The sequence below is a fragment of the Primulina huaijiensis genome, chromosome 11, assembly GCF_012295235.1.
Source record: "Primulina huaijiensis isolate GDHJ02 chromosome 11, ASM1229523v2, whole genome shotgun sequence".
Classification (NCBI taxonomy): Eukaryota; Viridiplantae; Streptophyta; class Magnoliopsida; order Lamiales; family Gesneriaceae; genus Primulina; species Primulina huaijiensis.
In genome coordinates this window covers 25,044,442-25,066,494 of record NC_133316.1, presented here as the reverse complement: position 1 = coordinate 25,066,494, position 22,053 = coordinate 25,044,442, and the positions used below count along the sequence as shown (strand labels likewise).

Below are 22,053 nucleotides of genomic sequence, written 5' to 3'. Positions count from 1 at the left end.
ATTATGATATTTCCTTCTTTCACACATCCGACTTCATTTTTCGAGAATTCCTTTACGACCTCTGTCAAGTTTTGTGGTAGGTTTATTATATCAATTATATTTAACCACATCGAAAAAGCTCCAAAACATTTTCTCTTTGTGTCGAGATTAGATAATTACCACACGGTTTTGGGAATGATTTCGGTGAAGAATGGGGATTCCACGATAATCATATTACAAAGCAAACAAAACCCGAGTGAGCGAAGAACGAAATTAAAGAGCAGAGTTATGGAGAGAAGCACTTCCAACATGACCTTGACTCGGAAATCTTTTGAGATGTAGTCTGATCCATTATTAGAAATAAAAGGACTGAATTCGAAGATACATCCTAAGCATCCGATAATTGTTCCAAAGAAACCAGCGCACAAGCTTCCTTCCAGCGAGATGCATTCATAATCTTCCAGTGCAGAAGCTAGAAACCAGGAATTTCTCCTGGTGCTGGAGCCAATTCATTTTTATCAAATCTTTCCTCGTCATAAAAAGTAGCACGAACAGTCCTACCTCCAAAAAACCGGCCTTCAAGTTCTATAAGGGCCTTAGTTGCTTGATCTGCTTTCTCAAACTGAATGAATATTCTGACAGCTTCCTCTGAGGGGAAGTTTGGTTCAGTAATCTCAAATATCAAAACACGAGTCACTATACCAAATTTAGCACACTCCTCTGCGACCTCTCCCTCTAAATCATCATCCACTTCACCGGGACCAACCTTCACAATGGATTACAAAAAAAGTAGATCACAAATCTGAACTCAAACAGAACAGGGAACCAAAAGAAACACAAACAATATAAAAAGATAGTATTTAAACTCAGGCAGTGATCATGGGTATGAGATGAGGTGACCCGAGCTTCAACTCTCCCTTAATCCTTCAAAATACATTCAAGTACTTCATAAACATTTCAATCCAAGAGAATATTTATATAGGAAGCTAAGGGACAAAAAAGAAATTGCTTGGAACACCATCGCATCTCTCATCCATATACCTTGTAACCACTCACTCACATATCTCCGCTTGGGAGTCGGCAGCCTACGGCGTGAATTCTTCTCGAGTGAACAATTCATATAATTTAGTCATCCATCATTTTCAGAGAAGCTTTTCTTTACAGTCAAAAGGACAGCAAACAGTGACAATTAAGTAATATATTTCATTTTTCCATGTTTCCACCGGCAAGATAAATAAGGTTTTCCGGAAGAACAATTTAGTTAGATTCAAAGTAAACATCAGAGAAGGATAGGGCAGGGAAGGGGATAACCTGAATATTACAGAATAATCAAAGAATCTATATCACCAAAACTGTCTGTACTATGCACAGCACAGCACTGCTATTCAACAAACATAAACAAGACCTTGGAACAAAAATTTAAAGCAAAAGTTGAATCCAATGGCGTCTTAACACAGTCGAGAAGAGTTTCGATGTATTCATTCATGTACATCCTTAGACATAACATAACAAGTGCTTGTGATGTCATATAAGTGTAAAATCCATTGCATAAAGGTGATAGGATGTTTAGGGTAAACCCAGAGAAATGAGACGCTTCAAATTGTTGGGAAGATTAATTTACAATCTCATTCAACGTCCGCATATAATTACTAGCACTAGACCCTCCCTCAATGTCCGAAAGATGAAAACATTAAGAATAAACCTTCTCCAAACCTCATTCCATTGGAGTCAAATGAGAGAGTTGCGACCAATTTGTTTTTATATGAAACAAAAATTTTTCCGATCAATTATTAGAATCTATAGGTTGACAACCCAATCAGGATATGTAGTTTCAATACAAACCAATTACAAAATTTTTTATTCAGGCTAATATAGGTAGCTACCCAATAAATAAAGATTAAAAATTCAAGGAATATGACATCCGTTTCGGAAACACCTCCAAAAAAGCCAGTTCATCTCTACATTATATGTTCAACTAAGCTACACAAAAATTACTCCAAAATTAGTAACTCAAAGAATAACAATTCAAGAAACCATCGGGTAGGCTTGACTCACATTCCCATGGCTATGGCGCTAAACTTCAAAAGAGCAAAACAAAACAGAGAACAACATCGGCAGACGAATAGATAATTCGAAATGCATACCATGTTTCTAAGGAGTACAACCCTCGTGGGAAGCCCTTTGAAATTTACACTCATGACCTTCTTGCTGGACTCACTCGCATTCACAATCACACCAGCCCTCTTATCCGTCTTCTTTGCCACCAGCGGAGTCGTAATCCCTTGCTCTTGCTTACCCAAACCTTGCCCTTCCTTCCATCCCATCTTTGCCATCATCCTCTGGGCCGCCGTCATTTTACCTTCAGCTCCCAATCCCAACCCCCCGCTCTCCGACTTCCCGATGCTAAACCCTTCTGCCGTACTGTTTCCGGAAGCAGGTGGTGATGGCGATCTTGGCGCACCTCTAGCACCGCCGCTCATCGCTGCCCTCCTCCGCCACGCCTCCTCTCCTGATATATTCAGATCACGCTCCCGATCGCGATCTCTTTCCCTCGTTTCTCTCTCTTCCCTTTCCCTCTCTCTTATCTCTCTCTCCTCCAATTCTCTCCTAACATCGGCCTCAGCTTGCTTCCGCTTCCGCTCCCGCAGGTAGTCCTCGTAGTCGTTTGGCCGGGAAGGGTCGTATTCTTCCATGACGGAGCCGGTGAGCCCGACAAGGGCTGGATGAAACCATGCCGTTCCGGGGTCGGTGACAGGCTGAGTTGCGGCGGCGGATCTAGCTACGTTGCTGGGGTGGGTTGGTTTGGGTTTCGGAGGTTGGGAACGGAGGATGGTCTGAGGAGTGGCGAAGGGTTTCCGGAGGGTTGGCGGCGCCATCTTAGCACTGCTGGACCAGACATTGGAGGTGGAGCTATCGTCGGAGGTAGAGGACGGCGGGGGGAGGTCGCCGTATAACCCGCCAAGCATTTTGTACGAGAACCCGAATCGTATGGAGGAGTAGAAAAGACCCAAGGCCAGACCTTGGCATAAAAAGAAGAAAATACAATATGGATTGAAAAGAAAAAAATAAATAAATATTTATTTATTATGAATGATTACTACAAATTAATATTAATTATCAAAATAATAATAATAATAATAATAATTAGGTTTATTAAATCGGAATTTAACAATGTTTTTTCGTCCAATTATATTCTAATCATCATCAGATAAAGGTCTCAATTACTGCTAAATCACATATTTATTAATTTCACCGTCACCATTGCTGTCGGTCGTGTTCTATGTTGTCTCTGAATTTATCCTACAATTTGGATTCTGAGGGAGATTGTTGCCCGCAAGTGCCTACCCGGGTGTATGTATTAGGGTTTTTGAGTCGACAGATCCGAGTCCGTGACTGCGCTTCGATCATCAATCTACAAAATTCACCATGTTTTGGCATATGGCTGGCCTTTCCGCTGCATCTCCAGTAAGTGCCCATCAACTATTGCTCAAATGGACTTTGGGTGATATTTGTATTTGTTTTCTTCGTCATATCATCTGGTGAACTTGCGACTCATGTCTTGTTTGTTTGTATGAAAGCTTGTCTTCCATTGCTTTTAATTTGCAATGGTTATGATGCCAATCCTAACACAGATAAATGTAAATTTCAGGTGGAAACCATTTTAGATAAAGAAAACTTTACATTGGACGAGTTATTGGATGAGAATGAAATAAGTCAAGAATGCAAAGCTCTCAACGGCCGGCTTATCAATTGGTAAGCTCTTGTTCACTCACCATACAAAATGTTGTAAGATCAAACAAAATATTTTCATCTTCATTGTTCTTTATATTCATGCTTTGTTGCATAGTTATTAGAATAAGGCACATGAATATTGTGGAGGCTATGTGCATGTAAAGGCATGCACCATCTTAAAGTGAAGCATCCTAACAAATAATTTGATAAAATTTAAATACCTAAGAAAATTTCATTACATATAACAGTCATTTGTATATTAGCAAAATTGAATAAATGTCATCTTCATTTCATCTTCATTGTACTATAAGGCTTCTTGAACATTTAAAGTGCATCATCGGTTAAAGTGTGCACTTTATCTAAGGAACAGGCGTTAGGCGAGGTTGAGCCTTGAGTAGACACGTGTGCGATATCGGCTTTTAATAAATATGCTTTACTGCAACAGCTAACTATTAATTTTGTTAAAAGTGGTTTAAGATTAATTTGTAGCTCATATTTAAGCTAACAGTTCATCATGGTGAAAGTAAAGCTTATATTTTTCATCTTGAGGTGTATTTTTGGATTTGTTTTATTTGAACTTTTGATGGCCACTCAGTAGAAATGTAACGATCATGGGTCATTAGCCTGAACCAACATGAGCATCAGCCCATACTCATGCACCACTGCTGGTCATGGGTCGTTAGGATGGTCCAGCATGAGCCGTAGCCCATGCCCATGTCTATGCACCGTCACTCGTAGAATATCACACCCCTGGAAAGTGGTTTCTTTCGCCTCTCCCAATACTTGAACCTAGGACTTCCAGCTTAAGTACCTAGATTCTTAAAGTGTTGGTACCAGTTGGGCTAGTACGGCCCATGCTGGACCATCCTAACGACCCATGACCAGTAGTGGTGTATGAATATGGGCTGAGCCTCATGTTGGTTCAGCCAAATGGTCCATGATCGCCATTTAGCTTAACCAACATGCAAGGTTTCGTACTTTCAGTCATGTCCAAATGATCCTAGAGATCAACTGCCTGATGTTATTTGAGAATTTTTTTTTATCCGATGCTATTCGAGAAATTTTTTTATCCTTCCAATACGTAGAAAAATCGATTATCTACACATGTTGGAACTTCATTGCGCTATGTGACTCTTTGAGCTGAAAATATATATGGTCTAGAGTAGGGTAAATATGCAACCATGATGTGGCATTGTTTGAGCTTTCAACTATAGAATTTTTTAGAAAATACTGTAGCATTTTTCAAAATATTTTTGAATTTTTGTTAGAGGTCTAGAGTAGGGTAAATATTTAATCGTGAGGTGGCATTGTTTGAGCTTTCAACTATAGAATTTTTGAGAAAGTACCATGGCATTTTTCAAAATATTAATTTTTGAATTGTTGTTTGCGTATGAATTTGAAAATTGATTGATATGCCCATGCATTGATTCTGTGCTATGATGGATTGCAAAGATGAAACTTACCAATTGTTTGATTTGCAAAGAGAGAATTTTGTGATTGTATGATAATTTCATAATTATGTTTTGAATAATAATTAGAAGTGTGAGATTGTAATTAAATTGCGTTAAAAATCTTGTAAATAAAAAGATTGAGTTGTAGTAAAATTATTTTGTCATTTTTTTTTTAATTGTAGCTGAGAGTGCAAGTAAAAAAGGTCACAATACCTTAGATTTTGAGAGGCCAAGTACTTCGATGCTTTTGACGTCGTGAAGAAAAAATCATGCCAAACTTTCTTGCAGTTTGCGGGAACGAGCTCAAATTAAGAAACTCATTCAATACATCGTGGAAGATGCACCAGAGGAAGCTGAGAAAGAGCGAGCATTCAAGTGAGTGTGTGTAGTAGAAGTATCAAGGTGTCCTACAAGGCTATAACGCCACTCCTTATTGATATCATTCGAATAGAATGGAAGTGTGTTTCGAACTAGAAGTTTGGTGAATGACCTTTCTCGTTTTCTCTTGTAGGCTTCCTTTCATTGCTTGTGAGATTTTCACATGTGAAGTTGATATAATACTCAAAGCTTTGGTAGAGGATGAGGAGGTATGAAGTTGTAAAAATTATACAGTTTGCTGATCATTTAATTTCTGAATATCTATTGTTAACTTTACTTTTGGTTAACAGTTGATAGACCTGCTGTTCTCTTTCTTGGATCATGACCGCTCCCATAGTACATTATTGGCTGGTCATTTCAGCAAGGTATGATCAATGATTCCTTGGTAAAAATTGTGACTGATGGCTTGCGGTGGCTCCCTTTTCTTTTTTGGTTTAAAATAGACTTAATTCTAGATGATACATATTGCTTCTTGCAATTTCGACCTGTTCAGAGGTTCAGGTCCTTTGGTAGTGGTGAAGTTTTTGCTGTCTAGTTTGTGTTTTTTGTTTGCGCTCGTTATAGAATGAGTCTTTTTATTTATTTATTTTTAAATAGATGCTTGTTAGGGAGTTGAAGTTTCTTCCGATTAGAAACGGAAACATATGTCAGTTTCGGGAAAAAATGTTAAAAACAATATTTATTATCAAAATTACTGAAACAAGTATTAGTAGGCAATGTTTTTGTGCACGTATATTTAATTAATAAAAAATTATTTAGATTGCAGTTAAAAATTAATATTAATCACTTGAAAAGGTATCCATAAAATGTATTTTAAAATTATATTTACACTTAAAATAATTTTGAAGTTCACTAAAATAACAATAAAAGTTTATAAATAATGATAAAGAAATGGATATAGAATAAAGGCAATATGGTAAAAAGGGTGAAATATTTGTGAAAGATATTTTTGTTAGTCAAACTAAAAACATAAACAGTCCAGAAATAGAAATGGAGGGGCTGTTGCACATAAACAGGACCATGTACTCATTGATCTTGTCTGGGGAAACAGAAACAGTGTTTTTTGGTCCCCTGAACAAGACCATCATTGCTTAACAATTATTTATATTTTTTGCATGATTGCATTTGTTGGCTTGACTGCTCATCGATTCATGTCATATTTGTATGCCCATGTTTTTTAGATGGTAGATCTTTCTTTTTGCAATTGGATGAGAAAGTAACACCAGATTAGTTATGATTTAAATAAATCAACATATATTGATTGACTTGGATTAATATAAAAGGATGTTTATGCTTTTATATTGGCTGACTAATTATGTTTCTGAAGTGTATATTTGATCTAGCATGTCATATATTTTGACCTTGTATATCAATTCCTTGCTTAAGTTTACCATATGTTGGATGTTCCTCACTAAATTATATCTTTAATTTTTGTTTGGTGATTGATTCTCATTCTTATACGTGCTAGGTTTTTGTTCGCCTCTTGCTGCGAAAGACAACTCCTCTAATGAATTATATTCTAGTAAGTTCACATACAAATTACTGAATCAGTTGGCAGTTATCTTTCTATTTTTTTTCAACGGAGTAGAGGTCTGAATATTTTAACTTACATTTGCTGAATGCTGGATCTCCAGGCATTAACTGAATAATGTTTTTTCTATTCAGACTTAAAAAAATGTGGGCTTCTCGGTAGTTTCAGGCTTTTACTTTTGCACTCCTCCATATTAATAGGTGGTGTATCATGTGTTTGGCATTGTTAGTTTACTGACTAGGATTTGTTATTCTTATGACCAAAGGGTAGAAAGGCTAACTATTTCTGTATATTTTCTTACTCCTATTGTGTTATATCTGGTATTTTAATTATCCAGGATCTTATATGTTATCATGCTTGGCCAGGCTCATCAAAATATCATTAGCAAGCTCGTAGACCTAATCGGAATTTCGTCAATGATGGAGGTTTCTTGTTCACTCTTTCTTGCATCTTTGAGTTATGTTTGATGAAACTCCTAATATAATTGTTGTTCAACAGGTTTTAGTTCGTCTGATTGGTGCTGATGAACATATTTATACCAACAATTCAGATTCTATTCAATGGTTGGAATCTATGAATGTGCTGGAAATGATTGTGGATAAATTCAGTTCATCTGTAAGTACCAGAAAGCGTGTGTGATCTTGCATATCCTTGCTATTTTGTTCTTCATCAATCTAAGGTGCATCCACTTACAGACTCGGACTTAGGGATGGTCTAGCGGGTTGGACCGAGACAACGAGATATAAAACTGCACAAATAGTACAAAGCCTCCTACATTAAAAGTTTGTATTAGGAGATTCAAGAAAGGGGATAGAGGGTGAGATTTGCACTTGTAATGGGAGGGAATAAATAATGGGAGAGCGAGTTTTTATGGCTGGACTTTCTAAGTTAGCATTGCTAGCATTGCTAGGGAGAGAGAAGATTATATTATGTTACAATACTATTCTTGCTCTAGGGGCCATCTCCATTGGATAGAGTTGGTCATTATCCTGTAAAGGTATCTCTGTTTCAATTAATATGCATTTCTATTGTGATTTTTAGCTTCAAATCCGTCTTTGTTCTGTCCATAAATTGTTGCTTTGATTCGGAAGCCATAACACATCCTTTATGACCTCTGCCTTTCATGAGTGAGAGATTTGGACTAAAGTGTTCTTGTTTTAAGATTGTTGTTGCCTTTTTAATTTTTCTGTGTTAGAGCAAACCTTCAGTCACCAGACCCTGCAGCCAACTGCAGATGCTTCCAGTGTTGTTGCATTTCCTTTTTTTAACAGTTTATTGTGTTAAAAATAAGTGGCCTGAGGAATTATATGTGAAAATGAGTTTGTTTCTTTTTGTGGCTTAAAGTTTGCAGACCTGTTGAGAGATCATCATTTCTTTCTTTATTCATAGCAATTTGAATAGTGCATTTTCAACTTTTTTTTTTAAATCTCTAACTATGTTTATTTGCAGGACTGCTCTGAAGTGCATGCTAATGCTGCTAAAACACTTTGTGCGATAACTAGATATGCTCCCCCAGGACTAGGTTCGAAAATTGGCAGTCCAAGGTTTCTGTGCCCTTTTTTCCATTGCAATCCTTTACAACTTTTTCTTACATTGTCTGAAAGCTTGCTGCTGTCACAGTTTTATTGGAAGATTGTTTCACCTTGCCTTGGAGCGCTCAAGACCAAAATCAATTTTGGTTAACTTGTTGTCGGTCTGTATATCTTTGTTAGACTCCAAGAGGTTGGCTTCGGGAATGTATTACATGTATAACCAGCAAATGACTGCTGCTGATCCTGAAACTGTTGAAGGCATGCTGGACAACCTAGGTATTGTTACTTTAGAGTTCTATTTTACGATCACATGCTCCAACGCTGCTACAAGTGCACCACAACATTCATTACTTGGAAGATAATTAGCTGAAGGTTTGGAAGAACAATCTCAATCACTTAATAATAACGTGTCTTTGTTGTTTATGGATTAGGCAAATCAAGTGTGGTCAGTTTACGATAACTATGAAGACCTCATTAATGAGCGGTCCTTTTTTGGATGAACAATCCCGCTTGCTATTCAGTATTGAGTTTTAATTTGTATACTATTTAAGTGATATGATTGTGTTTTATTTTAGTGTGTGAGAAACCTCTGACTTTGATGGCCCAAAACGTTTTCACAACTTCCTGAATGACAATTCCAACTTTGACAAAGTACTTATAATTTGGAGAGAAGTGGAAAAAGGATAAACACGAATGAGAGAAGAACGTTAAAAAAAGAGAAAAAAAAACTTAAATGTACAAAGCAAAAATGAGTATCTAAACCTTCTGTCGTTGGATCAAGAATGCGTAAATGTGTCTTTCAAACGGTAGAATCGTTTTTGTGGCCATCAAATTTTATCGGTGGCGTCACAATCATACAGTTAACTGGTTTATATGTCAGGTGATCTGCTCAAACTTTTGGATGTCACACCAGAAGATGACCATGTGTTGCTAACTGCATATGGCAAATTGCAGCCGCCTCTAGGAAAGCATCGCTTAAAGGTATCTTATATTTAGCAAAGGATGCGGATGTTGATATTGTTGTGAGATGTTTTTTCTGTGTGTATTGATGGTTGTTTTTGTTCAGAAATTTATTTATTGAGAACTTCCTATTCTGTTATGTCTGTATTCTGAGAACGATAACTGTTGCGTTTTCACTTTCCATATAAATGCTCTTCTAACATAAATTATTGTTGGTTTTGTACTCACTTTTTAAAATGCTCTTCAAGGTACTTTAGTCCCTCTCTATATCGCTCACCTTTTGACAGTTGAAATTATATCTGAGAGAAAAATTGTTCTTCTCTGTGGCACTAAATCTAATCTTGAGCTACAATGTCTCAGGTTATTGAGTTCATCTCAGTCTTAGTGGCTGTTGCTAGTGAGATTGCAGAAAAAGAATTTATCCGCCTAGTGCTGTGAAACACGTTTTTGAAATGTTTTTTGAGTAAGTTCTTCCCGCTCCAGATGTTGACAATTCTTGTAAACTTGGTGAACAACTTCGGAGTACTCTAAATTGCATTTCATTTGGTTGTAGGTATCCATACAATAATTTTTTACATCATTATATAGAACACATTGTAGTTTCTTGCTTGGAGAGCAAGAATCCTCGATTTGTTGAACATATTCTTCATGATTGTAACATTATTGGGAAGATCCTTGAAGCAGAGAAGAACTTGACCTTGGCCGTTGATGTAAACAAGGCATGCTTTTGTTTATTTTCATTTGGGACTTTATTGTTTATGAATTTAGTTACATTATGTACCTATCCTTTTCTTGCATTTTTGTTTGCCTAGGATTTAAAATTTAATATAATATATTTTATTGAATGTGTCACATAGCCAACTATCCCAGCTGAGTGTAGAACACCACCCAGGATAGGGAATATAATTGGGCACCTCACTCGTATTGCTAACAAGCTTGTTCAGTTAGGGAATAACAACAGCGAGATTCAGACACTTCTGCAGGTTTTCTGAGTGTTTTATTTTCTACAGTGTTGTCATTTTTCGTAGTTATACCATAATCACCTGCATGCAGCCTCCATACCCCACCATCTACATGAAAACATCATGTTTCACTTGGTTGAATTTAGGGGAATGTTGATGTTGGTTGAATTTGCTAAGTATTCATTTCGTTGTATTGGGCCTGTATTTTATAACGGTCTAGTGTTTTGCCGGTAGCATATTAAACTGATAACCTAGTCTATAAAATTTCATTTCCATTTTCTTTTTCATAGCAGGAAAACAGTGATTGGATTGACTGGAAGACTAGTGTGCTTCTTAATCGCAATGCTGTGGAAAATGTCTTCCAATGGACGTGCGGGTGAGTGCATTTGAGTAGTGTCTTGCGTCCTAACATATCATCTTTCTCGATTATGCATGCTGTGAGGGCCCAAGACTCTTAGTTGTTATTGCCATACAATTTGATTTGATTAATTAATCAAGCGCGAACCATTTTAAAATTTTCATTTAACACGAGCTCAAAATCATTAATTGATTGTAATTCCAATACTAAAAATAGTATGATTAAACATCTTTACAACAATCAAATAATAAACTAGTCCATACAATTAAATAAAAATAAATAAATATATACAAGCACTTTTTATTTCCAAGACGTGTCTCGGTATATTTATAAATATATAATGGGATAGACAATAATATTAAGTGTGGCTCCTTCCAGAAGTAACATCTCTAGTCTCCTGATGACCTGTGATACTTGTCCACACACAAAGACAATAACAGTCTCTTTGGGGGTGAGCAAACGCTCCGTTGTAACAACCATAATAAATACAATATGTATCTATAAATTATATATGATATGCAATGCATGTATATTATGAAGGTATCAGGTTAATTGTCTATCCACTGAGCATGTATCTGAATCAATCGAATCACTATCAAATCATCAAAGCTCGAGTAGGCCAATCAGCCTCAATCAAGTATAAGGGAATATCCATGTGATAGCGGCGACATTGAAATCAATTTCTAATATCAACTCATCAAGTATAGGGGCCATGAAAGACTGTCTTTACGGGTCACATAATGCCAAACATAGTATCATGTTCACAATCTCAGAATCATATATCAAATGACATGGATATATGTCGAACGTTACTCGATTTCAAGATACCTTACTTTCTTTTATCGACGAGTTTTAATGCCTTCCAATCGATGAAGTCCTGACATAGAAAATCAGTCTACACAGTTACATATAATTAACATGTTCGTTCAATCCATTCAATTTACAAAATAGATATATAATTAGAAACATTCCAATTCTCATTTATTTATTCTTTTCATTTCCTTTTAAATACACTATTATTAAGATATATTATTAAGATATCCAATCATATCTTAATAATTAAATTTTACCTCATTACTTGTTCTCGAAATAGTAGAATTTATCGATATAATTTTCTTTTATGTTATATTCCTAATTTTCGATAAATTCACAAACTACATGCCCACTTTATCTCTCAAGCACAACTAAAGAGAGTATACTACCAATTCGATCTGTTCAGCCTCTAGTGAAATAAATAATTAACATAGGGCTGGGGAAGCTGGAACACAGGAATTCTTATATTATATCTTATGTTTCTTGTTTGATTCTTTAATAATTAAAAATCACTATCCATTGTCATTATTCTTCCATTATCGTCACCGTCAATTAAATTAATTACTTTGAAAACCAGGTTAAATGCCATTGACTAAAAAAACATTCATTTTCAAAATCCACCATATTGATTTTATCGTGAAACCCATTACCCATCTCTAATTCCTCAAAACAATGAATATATTTGCTTAATAAAGTAAAATCCATGATTGCAGGAACTTTAGCTACGTAGAATCATATAAATCTTACACTTTCCAGTACTTATTTGCAAGAGCAATAGAAATCTAAAATTGTTTTCTTGAATTCAGAAAATTCCCATAACTCAATTCATAAAGAAAATATGGGATATTTTACCTACCTCTAACTTTGTTCCTCTCTTCTCTTCATATACGAATTACAACTAGTAGTTGGACTAAAACAGGAGTGCTTTGGTTATTCATCAACACTAGCTTTAATCCTTGATATAAACTCCATCTAAAGATTCACCACACTCGTGCATAAGGTTCTTAATCAAAATTGAGAGAAAATCAAGAAAACTTACTTCATTCAATAGCTATACCCACTAACAGGAAGATCTTGTAGTTTTGTGGATTTAAAGGAAGGTTTACGATTTGACTTCGAAGAGAACCAAGTATGGATAACTCTCCTCTTCTCATTTTTCTTTTCTCGGTTTTGAACAAAAATGACTCGTCCTTGTTGCCTAAACTTAGAGTACATGTGCATGAGTTAGAACTGATTAATCATTTTCTCGTTTCCATTCTAGTCATATGTTTAACTTAAAATAATCAAATGATTATCGAGATTTAATTTATGATTTTCGATAACACGAGACGAGGTCTTACACGTACATTCATACTGTTTTCCTCTTGTATGTTTTTTTATTAGTTATTGTAATCACAAACCCTTTATCAAGGCTATTCCCGTGCATATGGCTATGGCAAAGGTTCAATCTTTGACCTGTTATAACTTTTAAACAGCTGAATTTGAATGTACATCTCACGACATGTTAGGTCCTGAATGGTGGAGATATTAATGTACGTAGGAGACAAATTTTGAATGTGATATTGGAAACTAATGGCATTCATATACATATCAAGGAAAAACCATCCTTAGTATGGTGAACTTCATCATTCAAACTCCTTAATGAAGGCGAATATCATCAATACAAACAGATGGATTCAACAATTAATTGTTATATCCGTTAGAATAAAGATTTTCACTGAAATTTATTTTAAATATTGGTATAATGGGTGGACGATTTTGGTTATGAGGTTTACCCTTGGCAGAAAAGTTAAAAAATTCAAGTGTTATTATATGTTAGGCCCATGTTATGTCTTAGGTGCTGTAGGTGTGTTTCCTATCATTTTGACAAAAATGGGTTTGTTTCCAATTATTACTATTGCACAATCTATATGCCTAATTCCTTTCTTTCACAGCTGAACCTCTCTTTTTATATTTTTCAGGAGACCGAACTCACTACATGATCGGACAAGAGATAGCGATGATGATGACTACCAAGACAGGGATTATGATGTTGCAGCTTTGGAAAATAACTTAAGCCAAGCATTTCAATATGGGATCTATAATAATGATATTGATGAGGTTTGTTTTGTACTCTTTTTTAATTTCTCATCTTGTGTCCTCGCATTTTTAAACCTCAGTCAACTGAGAATCTATATTTAGAGGATTGAAGGCAGATAAATTAATTCCAATTCTGCTTTGCTTGGTTAAATTGGAAATGGCCGATGGAATATTTTCTGGGTGCCACAGTTATATACCTAGCTTAATACAATATTTTTTTTCTATCACTACTTTCAATATGTTGTCTTCTGTATTTTAACCCCTTCAAGGTCAATGATTCTCGACCTTAGCCAAATCAGTGATATTAACAACATTTTATTTTATTGTAAAATTGTAGCATGCCTAAAAATCTTGTCAATGTAGCTCGACTTTAAGGTAGTGTCATTCAAAAAGTTCTTTAATAGCTTAGATCGTGTCCATGTACCAACTGGAATCAGACACCGCGCTTCCATGTTGGGATCCCTTCTACTTCCTCTTAACATTTAAGGGCTAGCTTTGTATGTTTACCGAATCTCTAAATTTGAAGATCTAGACCCGAATCAGTGTCTAATGTTTTTTGTAATATAGTTAGATGAGACCCTATTCACTGAAATGTGGATGGCAAGTGCGTAAACGAAATTGTGAAAGTGTTATTCACTTATTTTACCAAAATAGTTTGCCAAGAATGATTATAAGTAACTTTTTTCAATGATTGGTAGGTTGATATTTTTATATAACAAGCTTTGAAATTCAATTGCATAGTGAAGGACTGAAGATGTAGGATTTTAATTGTTTTCATCGACATAGTTTTCAGAAAATATAGTTACTTTTATTAACTTTTTACTTTGTGCAGGCTCGTGGTTCACTTGAACGGGATGATGAGGTATGCAATGATTTCGTTTTTCATGAAGTCCAACTGTGTTTGCACCTGTTCTGAGTTTCCGCATATCATCATCACCCTATCCATCCTCTCATCGCTGATTTTTTTGAGTCTTTGGACCATGTTAAATAACATCATCACACATTTGAGTGAGAAAGTTCCTGATTTTTTTTCCTTTTGTAGGATATGTATTTCGATGATGAATCTGCTGAAGTTGTCATTTCTTCCCTTCGTTTGGGAAATGACCCATGAAAGGCAAGTGGATTACTTGTTTGATTATCTCATATACCTTATACAGAGCAAAAATCAAATATTCAATTTGACTTTGTTGGAGGCGTGTTACGGTTCTTTAGTTTTGTAGTTCTCCTGGCATCATTTTTGTTAATGTGCGAGTCATTTTGGGATTGGTAAAGTTGTATCATCTCATTTATAATTTCATGTTTCGTAGGGGACATGCACTTAATTTTAAAACCCTTGAAATTTGACTTGATGTCTTCTATCCATGTAAAGTGTGAGGTTCAAGACTTGCTACCAGGGAAAGATGCATTGCTACAGCAATCATAATTCATGAGATTGATTATTATCCAGGACTGGTCTGCGATGCGAATTATTTTTTGACACCCATACTATCTTTTTTAATTCAAGTGTTTGCATTCCTTGATGTTCCCTTCAGCACTTTTTATTTTCTCCTTTTACCGCTTGTGGCTATAGCTTCACTTGTGCTCTTGTTTGCAGTGGATCTCTCTTCACGAACTCCAATTAATTGGTTTGCATTTGATAATGAAAGAAAAGCAAACGAACCTTCCACTGGGTCAATTGGTTCCTCAACTCCCGTTATTGAGGCACATGAGTTTGGAGCTGATGACGATGAGGTCGTGGTCTATGAAGATGAGGATTATGCTGACACCGCCACATCCGAACCTCTTGTACCAAAACCAGTTGTAGACAATATGTTGGGTAAATTGGATGACAAAGAGGTTGAATCCAGCGGGCATACAAGACAATCAGAATGGGTTGAGTGGAGAGAAAGTTCTGATTCTTTTGAAGTACCTCCTACAAGTTCTGTTGGTGCATCTGAATCAGCTCAATGCCCACCTTTACCAAATGGTGAGCTTCAAGTCGGATCAGAAGCTCAACTTGATGGTGTTGTGCCAGACGCCTCCCCTTCAGTTGAGCCAGATAAAATGGACGCTGTTCTGTCTTCTGCTGATGCAACTATAGATAATTGTAAGAGTGATGGTTGAGGATCGACGTATCCGAAGATCGACTTTGGTACTAATCCTTCACAATCTGCAGGAGAGAGTGGCAGGGGTCCAAGCATTGGAAAAGTTGATTCTCAGGCAGAATACGAAGTGCATGAGTAAATTATGGGCGTAAATGAAGATTCTTGTAGTGAGATTAGATGATTTTTTTTTCCTTCCATTCTACCTTAGTTGACAGCGATTTCACTCGAAGTCTGACCTTCCCCTAGTCTGTAGATTTGTTCTCCCTCCCCATATTTTTAGCATTATACAGCTGAACAAAGCCCAAACTTGCTGTTGAATATTTTCCATTTTACAAAATCTTGCATGTACCTTATTCTTCCAAGTGAAAAGTTAATCAAATACATTGATTTACATCATGTTTTGCCAAACATGTAAATTTGACTCGTGTAATATAATTGTCATTTTTTTGTTTTTTACATTTTCTCCGTTTAATCATTCATGTGTATTCATATTAACTTTTACCATTTTAATTCTAAAAATTCATATCAATATAATAACAAAAATGGAATTTAATATGTTTAAAATTAAATTTCATATCGTAATTTAATATGCATACACGTATCCCATGCCACAAATAACTAGTAATAATTCAAATATAAAAAAGATCATGCAATGGCAAACCCACGACGAGTACAAGAAAAGGTAGATAATGAATTTTTAAGTGATTCCAAATTTAGCAAGCATACGAGGCCGTGTAATTTACAGCTTATGATCAAACTGTCACTAATCCGAAGCATATATAGCTGTCGATGGGGGCCGTATAAGGTTGCTTATGGTCAATGATCTACGACATCATGTAAAAATTATTATCTACTCACCAATTATTTTTATGTAATAATTCTTAAAAAAGCTATATGTATTCTCTAAATGTGTGTAACTTAATTGGTTGTGGATCAGGTTCTGTTCGACAAGGATATATCGATCTCCAAAAAAGGTTATTATTTTCAGTTTTCTGCATAATTCATCAAGAAATATCGGAACTTAATTATGTATGTACTCCACCATTATAAACATTGCAGATTCCTGGAATGGGAAGTCTCGAGAGAAGAATTCTCTAAGTCTACAGAAATAGAATCAAAGTTGTGAAGCCACTTCGTTTCCTGCAATAGAAATTCGTGGAAGTTAAGCTCCTCCTTTCCATGTACGTTTTCTTCTTCCTCCTCGATGCAACTCTACCCCCAGCAACTGTATCATTCAAAGTGAAGCTGCCTTAATTTCAATTATCGTCTTTACTTTCAATGACACTCAAGTAACATTGTGCTCTATGCCTTAATTGGTGTGTGTTGTCTCGGAAGGAGAGGGAAACTCAAGACCACATGTTGATTCATTGTACTTTCACAAGTGTATATATGGTGGGCTAGGGCTTTGGAAGAATTGAGATTGGTTTGGGTGGTGCCAAAGTTGACGCAAGCTTTATTCGCTACGGATCTTGGGCAGTTTCTCGGTAAGAGGGGCATAATTCTACGGAAAATGACTCAATATCAGATTTATTGAGATATTCGACTTTTGTGTATTGTTGATTTGGTTAGGATATTGTTCAGCATTTTGTTGATAGTGGACCACTAGTCTACTTTCTGTATTTAAAAGTATTTGAATATTTAATAAAATATTGTTTCTTATAAAAAAAATTCTAGTACTTGGACTATGATTTATGTTGCATTCCTGCCTTCTCTTACCTGACTTGTTTATCTTGTGTAGGTCGAGCTATTGAGAAATGATCAACACCGTCTTAGAATTTTTTATAGATGGTGAGAATGAAGTGGATTTGATGGTTCAGACTCGCCGCCTTCGTGATGTTATTGTCCTAGTCATTCGGGGCTTTGCACAACAATGCAACAGTACATCACTCAATACTCTCCTGAAAATAGATAATGTGATGTTATGCAAGCTTGAAATATATTGTTTGCTTAAGTTATTATGGGTTGCCTTTTCCTTGCGCATGTATACATGCGATATTTGTATATAGATATGTTTTTTTTTTTTTTTTTTTTTTTTTTTTTTTTTTTTTTTTTTNTGAAATCAGATATAGATATGTTTCTCTCTCAAGTACGGTGGTTTGAAAAAGATCGAATTTTTAATAAAAAAGATATTTTGAGCATGTTTGAATCGAAGTTTCACAAGTGGCTTATAACTTAGATCACGTTAACTTAGATCAATCAACAATGCCATAACCTTAATCACGTTCCAACTTAGATTAATCAACAATACTGACACCTTGAAATTACAAGAGAACCACAATCATCTTTTACTGAAATAAGAATGAAATAAACATATTTTGAATTAAAAGTTAGTAAACTATGCACATCTTCCATTGGAATATATAGAAATCATTCTAATTACCAGTTGCAGTATCTATTGATGTTTCTCCGGCTTCAGCTTTCTTATATGGAGTGTCCTCTGTCGTCTTCACTTGGATTGCCATGGCATTGTCATATGAAGCATGCAGCCCGAACAAGAAATAATAGCAAAGGAGGAATAGAGTCCAGATTCCAAACCTGATGAAGGATTCCTGATCTAATGATCCAAGAAGGAAGATGTTGATGGCAATGGATGCAGATGGCAACCATGGAACCAACGGGGTGCCCCAAAGCTTGGGACTACAGGCCTGAGGGACTGAAATCGACAATCCTGCAGTGGAGAAGAGCCATATAGGTACTGTTATGCAATAGGCAATCCAGCCTTCACTGAGCGCCCAGTAGATAGAAGTGGCGATCGAGGATCCAAGGATTAGCAATATGAAGACGATTAGTTTGTTTCGGTTTTGTTTTGTGGTTTCACCACTAACGTAGTATCTACGAACTAGAATGGCAAGGGCAACAAGCATGAAGATGAAGAGAGTGGAGATTGAGAGTAAGTTGGATAGGATGTCGAGTTTTGTGAAGAAGCATATGATTGCGGTAGCAGCAAGCATGGCAATGGTGGCGTTGATAGGTGTTCCGGTATTTTGATCAACTTTCGCAAACCATGGGGGCATCATGTGTGTACGTGCAATATGGGTAAGGTAACGGGCTTGTCCCACCGCACTGACTAGCAGAACCGAAGTCATGCCTTTCAACGCTCCTGCAGCAACGATGTACTTAGCCCAGTTCCACCCCACCATCTCAAATGCCCTTGAAAAAGGAGCGTCAACATCGATCATAGTGTATGGCTGCATCAGGCATAGAGTTATGGCTAACAGGCAGTATAAGAATGTGGTGATGACCATGGAACCAACTAGACCGATGGGGATGTCTTTTGCCGGGTTCTTGGTTTCCTCTGCCATGGTAGAAACAGCATCAAATCCAACATAGGCGAAAAACAAGACTGCTGAAGCTTTGAAGATCCCGCGGGGGCCGAACGGTGCGAAGGGAGTGTAATTACTGGTGTCGGCTTTGATGAGTCCACATACGATGATGAAGATGATGATGACGAGGTGGACGACTGATGCGACGTAGTTAAGACGAGAGGAGGCCTTTGTGCTAAGAACTGCGAGTATGCATATGATTATGATAACACCGACGGATAATGGGTCAAGATCGTTGTAGCCGTCAGCTAGACCACTGACGTGGATGCGGAAATCTTCGGGCTTATGATTGCAGAGTGTGGCAAAGTAGGAGGTCCAAGAACGCGCAACTGCTGCGCCACCGACTACGTACTCGAGAAGGATGTTTCCGGCAGCAATGAAGGCTACGAAATCGCCAAGCTCCACCCGTAAGTAAGAAAATGAACCGCCTGCAAGATAGGAGGTAAATCAAACAAAAATAATAGGCCCGAGTACTTTGGGGCTTGAGATTATTGACTCGTCGAAATGTCAACCGGATCACAGTTCAATGTTATAGTGGTTTGTTCTTGCTTTCTTTTAAATATTTCAATCGCATGGCAGAACAAATCATGAAAAAACTCCTACGAGACCCTGGTCAATTTTGTGAGGGATTTTCGGTATTAGCTTTTTATACAGAACTCCTCGTCCTCAAGTAAGGTTTTTATAATTGATACATTAATGTAATTCGCATAAACTATAGAATATTTTCTGCATCCAACCAAAAAATAAATAAAAAAATTCTACTATTAATTCGAAATATAACTCCAGTGATTTCATTTCTTTATTAGTTATAAAGAACTTATATGAAAGCATTTCTTTCCCTATTATGAATTTTCACAACGGGGTTGGATTTGTCATACCTGCAACGGGGATTTCCACAGCAAACTCGGTGTAGCAAAAGACAGAGAGCAAGGCGGAGAGACCAGAGACAACATAGGATAGCACAACGGCGGGACCAGCATCTTCGCGTGCCTCGATGCCAGTGATAACGAATATTCCGGCACCGATGACGGCGCCCATGCCAAACCACATTAAGTCCCACCACGAAAGCGTCTTCTTCATTGCATTCCCACTACGAGCCTTCGCATCTAGCTCCGCCTGAACGTTCGACCGTGTCAGCATCCGGTCTATGAATCGAAACGGTGTCTGTTTCAGAGCCTTCACGTAATTGTTCACGCTCTGGAACGACTCCTCCGGGAAAAAATCGTCCTTTGTGCACGAGCATCCTCTCCTCCTAGTTAACCCTGATGAACCTCCATTAGCCTCCATTCTTCCCCCCGTGTTTTCCTGTTTATATTTATTCCATACACACGCATACATGTATCAACGAAATCAAATAAATAAAAGACGCAGAAATGTCTTCATTCAAAAATCATATCATGTAAAAAAAGCTTAATGTACCTGAATGCAGAGGAATCCGTGGACCGGAGACAGGAGGGAGAAAGAATGGTTATTGTTAATTAATTGTGTTTATGTAGATAAATAGAGAAGGAAGTTAATAGTTTGCTGTAAATAAGGAGAAAACGACGGATTCACGTTTGACTCCAATATTCAAATCCTTCAATATATTTGTATATATATATATATATATATATCCCAAGAAAAAGAAATTATTCAAAATCTATTTTCTATATTTTTGGAAAAATAAAATAGTTACTTTATGATTTGTTGCCTAAAAGTAATAATAGTTAATTATGTGGTGAGTCAATGTTCATGCATTTTTTATTCTCCCACCCGAATTAACCAGATTCTACGAATAACAATTCGTTTATTTACTTGAGAAATAAAATTGATCGTGTATTAAAGAATTACTCTTTTTACATATTTGGAATTCAATAACAATTCTACTTGCACAACGAAAAAAAATTGCATTTAGCGACGGTTTTAGCGACAGTTCTTAATACCGTAGATAAACGCAGCGTCGCTAATTTCTTGCGACGGAATTAACCGTCGCAAAACATTAGCGACGGTTTACCTAGCGACAATTTTAATATTTAATAAAAAAAATAGTTTTATAATTTAATAAAAAATAGTTATATAATTTAATAAAAAATATTTATTTTTTTAAATTATTTATGAAATAAAATTTAAAAAAATAGTTTTATAATTTAANATTTCTCTAGCAATGGTGAACGAATTGCAGGAAGAAATTGAGCCCAAGCTGGAAGACATCCTAATAATGCGGGAATTCCCGAACGTTTTTTTGGAAGAATTCTCGGGATATTCTCGGACCGCGAGGTTGAGTTCAAATCAATGTGGTTCTCAGTGCTGCACCAATTTCAATAGCACCATACTGAATGACGCCAACTGAATTCCAGGAGCTAAAAGAACAACTCCAAGAATTGCTAGACAAGAAGTAATTTCAACCGAGTATATCTCCATAAGAAACTCCAGTACTGGTTGTGAATAAGGAGGACAGAAGTAGGAGATTGTGTATAGATTATAGAGAACTCAATAAGATCACAATCGAGAATAATTATCTTCTTCCAAGGATAGACGATCTTTTCGATCAACTTAAAGAAGCTACAATATTCTCCAAAGTCGACCTGAGAACATGCTACAACCAATTGAAGATCAGGGCTGAAGATTTTTTCAAAACAGCCTTCCGAAAAAGGTACATGCATTATGAGTAATGTATTTTTTGTCTTGACGAACGTGTCGACAGTCTTCATTGATCTAATGAACAGAAGTTCAAGTCATTCCTTGACAAAATTTTTGCGGTGTCCATCGGGGAGATCCTCATTCACACACCAAATTAAGAAGACCACAAGGAGCATCTTCGTCTCACTCTTCTTGGGCTAAGGGAGGGAGAATTATATGACAAGTTCAAGAAAGGTGAGAACATCACTTTCT

General features: G+C 36.4%; 3 protein-coding genes, 1 long non-coding RNA gene and 1 pseudogene across 4 annotated transcripts; 3 read left to right on the top strand and 2 right to left on the bottom strand.

Moving 5' to 3' along the window:
* Nucleotides 1–236: 236 nt before the first annotated feature.
* On the bottom strand, nucleotides 237–3,027 carry LOC140988227 (DNA-damage-repair/toleration protein 111). Its single transcript, XM_073457222.1, has 2 exons — nucleotides 2,124–3,027; nucleotides 237–745 (listed from the first exon to the last, which is right to left on the bottom strand). The coding sequence occupies exons 1-2, from the start codon at nucleotides 2,943–2,945 to the stop codon at nucleotides 452–454; spliced, it is 1,116 nt and encodes a 371-aa protein (XP_073313323.1). The 5' UTR covers nucleotides 2,946–3,027; the 3' UTR covers nucleotides 237–451.
* Nucleotides 3,028–3,153: 126 nt separating this feature from the next.
* On the top strand, nucleotides 3,154–15,241 carry LOC140988226 (uncharacterized). Its single transcript, XM_073457221.1, is given in 19 exon segments — nucleotides 3,154–3,444; nucleotides 3,629–3,732; nucleotides 5,451–5,537; nucleotides 5,674–5,749; nucleotides 5,831–5,905; nucleotides 7,009–7,062; nucleotides 7,437–7,496; nucleotides 7,570–7,686; nucleotides 8,521–8,615; nucleotides 8,692–8,879; nucleotides 9,484–9,584; nucleotides 9,924–9,990; nucleotides 9,993–10,026; nucleotides 10,117–10,282; nucleotides 10,421–10,546; nucleotides 10,819–10,901; nucleotides 13,658–13,796; nucleotides 14,608–14,637; nucleotides 14,818–15,241. Coding segments are annotated over 19 exon segments (1,710 nt in total). The 5' UTR covers nucleotides 3,154–3,405; the 3' UTR covers nucleotides 14,887–15,241.
* LOC140988537 (uncharacterized) lies at nucleotides 15,019–16,263 on the top strand (annotated as a pseudogene).
* A 553-nt stretch (nucleotides 16,264–16,816) lies between these two features.
* Nucleotides 16,817–17,997, top strand: LOC140988229 (uncharacterized). The gene is made up of 4 exons (XR_012177314.1): nucleotides 16,817–16,833; nucleotides 16,919–17,343; nucleotides 17,598–17,857; nucleotides 17,923–17,997. It is a non-coding gene; the product is annotated as an uncharacterized lncRNA (long non-coding RNA).
* Nucleotides 17,998–18,067: 70 nt separating this feature from the next.
* LOC140988225 (cationic amino acid transporter 1-like) lies at nucleotides 18,068–20,720 on the bottom strand. The gene is made up of 3 exons (XM_073457220.1): nucleotides 20,602–20,720; nucleotides 20,061–20,487; nucleotides 18,068–19,610 (listed from the first exon to the last, which is right to left on the bottom strand). Exons 2-3 carry the CDS (start codon nucleotides 20,467–20,469, stop codon nucleotides 18,232–18,234), a joined length of 1,788 nt encoding a protein of 595 aa, XP_073313321.1. The 5' UTR covers nucleotides 20,470–20,487; nucleotides 20,602–20,720; the 3' UTR covers nucleotides 18,068–18,231.
* Between the last annotated feature and the right edge of the window lie 1,333 nt (nucleotides 20,721–22,053).